Source organism: Suillus subalutaceus, assembly GCF_016647625.1.
Source record: "Suillus subalutaceus strain FC151 chromosome Unknown DFJ58scaffold_156, whole genome shotgun sequence".
NCBI classification, from domain to species: Eukaryota; Fungi; Basidiomycota; class Agaricomycetes; order Boletales; family Suillaceae; genus Suillus; species Suillus subalutaceus.
In genome coordinates, this window is record NW_024540405.1 from 57820 (window position 1) to 65697 (window position 7878).

Below are 7878 nucleotides of genomic sequence, written 5' to 3' on the forward strand. Positions count from 1 at the left end.
GCAACCACAAGAGATAAAGGCCGAATTGCGGGAGAGGGCTTCCGATGTTTTCCTTCTCACTTTTTCAATCCTTATGATGCATCCGCTTGAAGCTCCATCTGGTTGCAACTCCAGTGAAGAAACAGAGAAACATGCTCATGGCATTGCCGTCGCGACAAAGGATGTGGACACCGGTGCAGCACTTGTTGCGGGTATGTCCGGCGACCTCGATCCGGATGATGCAGCACGAGTTCTGTACGTTTGCTCTAGTAGTTTCATAACTCGACTTATCATTTTGTGTAATACAGAAAGAAAATCGATCTTGGCATCTTACCGATGATGTGCAGTGAGTAGCTTTTGTGTTCGATACTATACATTCGACTTAGGCTCGGGTATACAGCACTTTACTGGTGAATTCTCTGTGGAGATGCTGAATGTACCAGTACTGACCTTTCCTGGTTCCCTAGGATTCAGTTTATGGATAAAGCTACCTTGGGCAGTGCTGCAATATTGGGCATAGAGTGAGACTCCTGCAAATTTCATCACCCATTAGTGAACGATCTTGTCAGGGAAGACACTCACCTATCTACTGATCAGTAGGATCATTCTGTGTTTCGTACGTGCTACTCATTCTTACATCGCCATCGTACAGGTACAATTGGTTTGTGTTCACTTGATTAATGGTGTCGTCCATCCTCGACTGAGCGATAACATCAGGCTGGGCACTGTGTTCTACCTCAGCTATCTACTATTCGAATATCCGCAGAATCTCGCGCTCCAGCGTTTCCCTGTGGGTAGATGGATGAGGTCTGTATTCCACGAAGTTCCTCTGAAGCTATCCAATCGCCAGTAACTTGTCAACTAGTATCAATATCTTTGTCTGGGGCATTGCGTTGGCCTGCCACGCAGCCTGCACCAACTTCGCTGGCCTTTTCGTAGCGCGCTTTGTTCTGGGCATCTGTGAGGGGTCCGTCACAGCTGGCTTCATGATTGTCAGCTCGATGTTCTATACTCGCAGTGAGCAAACATCGCGGGTCGGGTACTGGTGTAAGTTTATATCATACTCAGACATTATATCTTAACTAATAACGCTGGTAGTTCTGATGAATGGGACAGGTAGTCGTGGTTTTATCATGTCTTTGTTCTTGATGAATTTGAACCACGTGGTGTTCAGCGCAGATTATATCTGGTTTTATCAGTTTTGGTTCGCTGCATATCACAACTACAGGATTTGCGCCTTGGCAATGGTAAAGCATAGTTAGATTGTGAATGCGAGCGACACTAATAATCACGTTTAGGCTCATGATCATTACTGGCAGCTTAACCCTGATTATTGCAGTCGTCTACTGGTGAGCCAACTGCGAGCTCTTCTAATGTTCGAGTCCTCACTCAGTTTTAGGTTCTTTTTCCCTGATTCGCCCACCAATGCGTGGTTTTTGACGCCCGCGGAACGAGCGGTTGCGATCCGGCGCTTGAAGGTATATAATCACGGTCTGTATTTTCGCGACAACACAATAACCAATTTCTGCTGTAGGAAAATCAAACCGGCGTAGGAAAACAAACATTTCAAGAAGGATCAGTGCGTGCGCCATTCCTTAGCACTCATTAACCATCAACGCCACTTTTACAGGATGTTAGAGGCTTTGAAAGACCCAAAGACATGGATCTTTGCCCTCTTTTCCGCGCTCGATCAGATACCGAACTCGCTCACCAATCAACGGCAAATCATTGTGACATCATTTGGTTTCAGCGACCTGCAAACAACCCTGTTGAGCTGTGTTGATGGTTTCGTGGAAGTCGCAACGATTTGGACTGGCGTCACGATTGTCTCGCGGATACCAAACAGTCGTGCTTACGTCGGCGCGGTGTACTTCATCCCGGCCTTGGTTGGGGTATTCATGATTGAGCTCTTGCCATGGAGCAATCAGGTCGCTTTGCTTTTTGCCATATGGCTTGTCGATATCGGGATCACTGGATTCGTCCTATCTCTGGCCTGGTTGACCAGCATCACTGCTGGGCACACAAAGAGAGTAAGTCACCGGCCACAATCAAAATAAGGTAACAGAAGGCTGAGTAAACCAGGTGACCAGGAATGCAATCATGTTGAGCGCGTATTGCGTTGGTAATGCCTTGGGGCCATTCATGTGGCAGACGCAATATAAGCCACGGTAAGCGTTGAAGTTATCCAGGTGTCAGAATGTTGGCATTGTCTAACTTTGCTATCACAGCAACCGCGTACCTTGGGTTGTCATCGGGCTTTGCTACCTCATTTGCCCCTTACTTTTGCTCGTCATCAGGTTCATGCTATCACGAGAGAATAAGAAACGGGACGCCGAGCCTGTCAATGATACCTTCGAGGATGTCTACATCGAACAAATCACTGCAGATGGAAAACGGATTGAAGTCAAGGTCGATAAAGTACGTCCAGACTTGCCTAAAATAATCAAATTCTTATATAGTGTGCTTGTTGTCCTGTGCAGGAATTTCTAGACCTGACAGACATCCAAAACCGCGATTTCCGTTATGTTCTGTAGAGATCTTTCGTTTTGTTTGCATGTTCCTCAAAGCAACATGATTAGCCATATCTCAGTATCATCCGTTGCACTCAATTAGTTGAGCCGATAACCATGGTCCGCACGTGGAGTAAGAACAGTATTCCAATGAACCGAATGGCTTTTCCAACGCAGTATGATTGCAGAGGTGGTACACGCGGCTCGTTGTACATTCGTTACGCAATATAATACTCTATACTCATAAGCGACACGAGGAAATGGAGAAACAAAGAAATAAAAATAAAAAGTCACAGAAAGACGCAATACGAACCACACCGCAAAAAAGCAATAATGATCAGGATCAAGCAGAAAATATAATCTCACGGAAGGAAAAGAATGGGCTATAAAAACAGGAGGGATAAGGTTCCGTATTCGGTATTCAACGGTCGATGTTATCGACCCCAGCCACTGCTTCCCGTACGTCCTCGCGATCGTGGCGCCCACCCACGCTCTCGTTCCCAATCAAGACGATCACGGTCATGACGATCACGATCAGCAGACGGCCCACGAGGAATGTATTGCGAACCGCTGTACACGCGGCTACTGGGAGAAGAATATGTCGGTGGATGGGATGATTGACTACTTACTCTCAGTGCCCGTGGCCCACTGGGTAAGGGGCGCGAAGGCCCATTCGAAGGAGTGCTGGATAAGGGTGCTCTTGTCGGCGGAGGTGGGCCGCGCCAGGAAGCTGAAGATGATGGGGTGGATGTGGATGTGGATGTGGATGTGGCATGATTAAAATTAGGAGACGAGGGGTGTGATGTCTGAAATGAGCGGGGCTGGGTTGGAGGCGTGTAAGATCGGGGAAAGAAATGCGAGGACTTCGGAGGAGAGGCGCTTGTAATTTCTCCATCTTCATGAGAGGGTCTAAGAGAATAGGAAGCCGGAGCAGAAGGGGGTAAGGGTGACAAAAAAGTTTTGGGTGATGGTTGTCTTTCTGTGCCCTTGGTCTGCTGGCGCAATGGAGGAGGAGGTGGGTCCGGCGCAGATGGCGATGCCCTATCATAGGCACCCACAAGTCCATTGGGTACAGAAGTCTCCAGTATCTCGGTCTTGGCCATGAGAGAAGCGGAATCTGCAAGTTGGCCGTTGGGATGAGCGTTATCCATGCTACGAACAGATCTTGGGGATGCGACGGGAGACCTCGGCAGGGATGGAGGAGCGCCTCGTGGCTCGGATTCACAGCGCCGCTGACTCTCAGCAGGTGGATCCTCCAGCACGCAGTCCACTGCTGTCTGCATGGCAGAAGAAGCGATAGGTTCGTCCTTCACCCCTTCAACAGCTGGCCGCACATCATTGTAACCATCCATCATTACATCCTGCGCCTCTCTCACATCCAACATGGTCACTTCCAAGTCACGCTCGTGATCCGTCCCCTCAGAATCCCTCCCCAGCCGCTCATCTGCACTATCCTCATCCACATGCATCCCTTCGTCGCCGCTCTCCTCTAGCAATCCCATACCCAGTCCACCAGGCGACTCACACTCCCGCTCCCGCTCCTTCGCCATTTCTTCCCGTTGCTTCTTCTTGCGCAGGGCAAAGTCCTTTAGGGACATCTTCACCTTTGGAGGAGGCAGCGGTGACTGTTCGCGTGCGGGTGGCGTGGGTTCATGTGTTGCTGGCGTAGATGCGTGTATAGGTAGCGCGGGTTCGCACGATAGAGGTAGTGAATCGGAATCACGGAGGGATGACGTCGACTCGCATATCGATGACACAGGTGGAGTTGGATCGTGCATGACTGATGACATGGACGCATGTGTATGCGGTGCTTCATCTGGTGGGACAATCTTGACCTCGTGAGAAGTTCCGTCATGCACAGGGCTCCTATCTGACTGTGGTACTTCATCATCCACTACTGAGCCAGCTGTTTTGTCATCTTCAGGTGGAGGGGTATGCGAATAAATAGGAGGCGTCGCTTCCCTCCCCGATTTAAGCGGAGTATGCTGAGTAGTCTTCAAGGACGGTTGCCCATGTAACACCTCTGGGGATGCAAACCGCACACGATAGGGCGAAGAAGCGCTTGGCATCGATGGATTGGACAATGGCGGATAGACTATGACTTGTGTGCTCGGTGCGTCTGAAGGACTCTTGCTATTGGATGACTGGTGTGACGGAGGGGACGATATCGGTATAGGACGCCTAGACGAGTTTGTCAGAGGCACTCCAGAGAGGGATGGTGACCCGGAGCGCATATCAGGCAGAACGGGTGACAGAAGAGATAGTTTTGAGAATGTCGCTGAGGGCGAGACGGATGCGAATGCGACGGAAGAAATGGTGGTGGGGTCGAGAGCTGCCGGCATTGGTGGTGGTGGCATTTGACGGATGTCTATGGAGGGAGAGAGTCAGCTAACATGCGGCACACAGGAAAAGCAATGCAAAATCCATACGCAACAGAATTGTCCAAAGAAAAAATGAAGCTTACCAGGAGACGTATCGTTCACATCGATATCCATTCCGTCCGCCGTGCTCTCGGGGGGTGGCGGCGAAGGGCTGTCTCCAGACGTTGGTGCTGGACTGTCCGCCGACAGTAATGTCGGGCTTCTCCAGTCCGTCGTAGACACCGGGGCGGGTGGACTATGACCACTCAATACTTGTGAACTATGTACATGCGCTCCCAATAGGCTTTGACCATGCTGTCCATGCGAACCCGATAGGCCCTGTCCGTTGATAGAAACAGTTTTTCTCCCATTCCGCGAAGAAGGACGCTCGTCACGATCATGCGACACAGACACAGACACAGTATGCATCCACCTCTTACGCATCCTCGGCGGAATCTTCTCCTCGTTGACGTCCATCGAATCTGGAGTAGGGCCTGCACAGATAAATAAAATACCGGGCGTGAGCAAGTCTTGTTTAAGGGGCAGAGAGGGGTAGGGTATGGTGGATGGGCGCACGCTGAGAAAAGAAAAATACGCGCCGCAGAACGAACACACCAAAAGGCAAAAGACAGCACAACAAACTCACCGTCGCCCTCCACGTCCACATCCGTGTCCACATCTGTCTCCTCCGTCGCACGCCCCTTGCCCTTCCTGTCGCTTGTCCTCGTGGAATTCAAAATTCGTGACGCACTCGAGGCAGAAATCGTAGGGCGCCAATTCGACGGACCTCCACTCGGTCCGAAGTTCGAAAACCCAGCGGGAGTATTGAAACTTGAAGGCCATACGTCAGGTCCTGCACTCGATAACCCACCACTCGACCCAGCACCAAAACCCCCACTCAGCTCAGCACCAAACCCTCCAGTCGACCCAGCGGCAAAACTGACCCCTGATCCCGACGGAACCATCTCCACACCACCAACGCCCCCACCAAACGGCACTTTCTCCCGCGTCCTAAAGCCGCGCTTCGCACCGATCAGCGGACCGAGGTCAATTTTCCGGGTGAATGTGGATGATGATGGTGTGTTCCCATTCAAGCCGTTTGTGTTGATATTGGCGCCGCCGTTCCCGTTGGTACTAGTCGGGTTCGCGTTCATCTGGATCCCAAGACCTACTCCATTCCGCCCATACTCATGTCCCCAATTTTCTTTGTCTGAGCTCGACCCATCGCCTGCATCTGCCTTCCCTGCCTGCCTCGCGCCATTCCCATTCGTCATTCCGATGCCTGTACCATTCGTTGTCCCTGCACCATTGATCGCCCCAGCGCCTACACCATTTAGCCCGACGCCTGTACCATTCATAGGCTGCTCTGACGCACGCGTGACACTAGATGCATCAAGTTCGCCGTCAACATACTGCGCCATGACGTTCAATACGCAGTCCCTTGCGCGGGCACCGCATGCGCACGTTGTGAATGTGGAGCTGAGGGCATGGAGGATTGAGGTCATTTGTGCGCGAAGATGAGTTAGGTGGTACGTCCTGTTCGTGCGAGTGAGTCAGTAAGGGATGTGGGACGAGGAAAGAGAGCGGGGAGTGGTGTGGGAGTGGGAGGCAAGAGGGTGAAAAGGGTGAACGCACGGAACGATAAACGGTCCAAGATCAATCAGAAAGAAACAAAAATGAGGTTTAAAAAAAGAGAACAGGAGAAAATAAAGACGCACGAGAACAAATGTGGGCTTTCGATGAGTGCTGGGAGACTGTGCACTGCGTTTCCGTCGTCCCATTCCCAACCGAGAACGACTTCTTCGTTGGCTTTGAGGTCGCGCAGAGCGAATACGCCAAACGCTAGGGTTTCTTCATCTGAGTCTGTATTGTCGTTCTTCTTATTCTTCCCACTTTCCCTCCTCTCCCTCCTCACGCTTTCTTCCCCCTCTTTCTCGGACGATTCACTTGCCTTAGACTCATTCTTTGCCTTGGAGCACAGTAAGGGCCTTAGCACTGCATTTGGACGACACCCATTCCGGGCAAAGCGTCCCTCGTCGCCGACGACCCTCGCATCGAGGGCAACATCCAACGGTGGACCCATGAGGTGCACAAATGGCTTCGGCATGCCGAGGTGGGCGTATGCATTGAGCGGGTCGGCGAGGTAAGAGGCGCTCGGGGTGATAGCGCAGGTAAACGGGGCGATGTAGCTGGACGAAGGGACTGGCGTAGTTGTGTGGAGGCTGTAGGTGGGCGGGCGAACGAGGGGGTTGGTGTGTAGCTGACTTGGAGAGGGTGTAGGTGGGACTGTGTGGATCTGTGTACGGTTGGGATGTATGGGGGGGTGAGAGGGCGGTGACGCCCCGCCATGCCTGGGCTTGTCTGCGGAGTCTTGCATGAGCTTCTGTTGTAACGATGTCTTTAGTGATAGGGACGTAGGACAGAGACCACGGTTCGTCGATGTTGACTGGCTCGTCTTCCCCTTGCTGTGTTGGCGTCGGCGGTGGGTGCGGTGTCGACGGGGACATGATAGATGCTCTGCGTTTCTTCTTTGCGTTTCCAGAGCCCTCGATAGCAGCAGCACTGACTCGTCGTCGCTGTACGGGCGAGCCTGCTCTGTCTCGTTTTTTGCCCTTGTCTTTATCTTTTTCCTTGTCTCTTTCCCTCTCCCTGGCTTGCATATCTGTGACACGTTGCTTCTGGAGGCGTACTGCACGGTCACGGTTAACAGGACGGGGATCGCAGTCCCAACAGCGCCACTCTTCTGGGACCTCTCCCTCGACAATATTGAAGCATGCTGCATGGCACCAACGAGAGCAGACGTCGCAGGCAATGCTGAAGCCATCGTCGAAGAGAAACCCACATATACAGCTGATGGCGTCTGCGTCTGGAAGAGGAGGGCTAGCTGATGGCGTTGGTTGTGATGTTGTCGTTAGCGGTGGTCTTGGTGTCGGTATTGGTATTGGTTTTCTGATTTGAGGAATTGTATTGTTGTTCAGAGGAGAGAGGCTGGGGAGACCGAGTGCAGCCTCCGTTGCATCGCTGTTCAT

At 51.7% G+C, this 7878-nt stretch overlaps 2 protein-coding genes across 2 annotated transcripts; one reads left to right on the top strand and one right to left on the bottom strand.

Moving 5' to 3' along the window:
- Positions 1-76: 76 nt before the first annotated feature.
- On the top strand, positions 77-2513 carry DFJ58DRAFT_718710 (MFS general substrate transporter; the record flags this gene model as incomplete). Its single annotated transcript, XM_041384515.1, has 13 exons — positions 77-234; positions 288-329; positions 447-500; positions 685-786; positions 845-1026; positions 1154-1226; positions 1278-1328; positions 1379-1457; positions 1533-1558; positions 1610-2009; positions 2062-2147; positions 2208-2397; positions 2460-2513. 13 exons carry the CDS (start codon positions 77-79, stop codon positions 2511-2513), a joined length of 1497 nt encoding a protein of 498 aa, XP_041238213.1.
- Positions 2514-2923: 410 nt separating this feature from the next.
- Positions 2924-7878, bottom strand: DFJ58DRAFT_733750 (uncharacterized protein; the record flags this gene model as incomplete). Its single annotated transcript, XM_041386337.1, has 5 exons — positions 2924-4857; positions 4954-5343; positions 5496-6385; positions 6568-7232; positions 7297-7878. The coding sequence occupies 5 exons, from the start codon at positions 7876-7878 to the stop codon at positions 2924-2926; spliced, it is 4461 nt and encodes a 1486-aa protein (XP_041238214.1).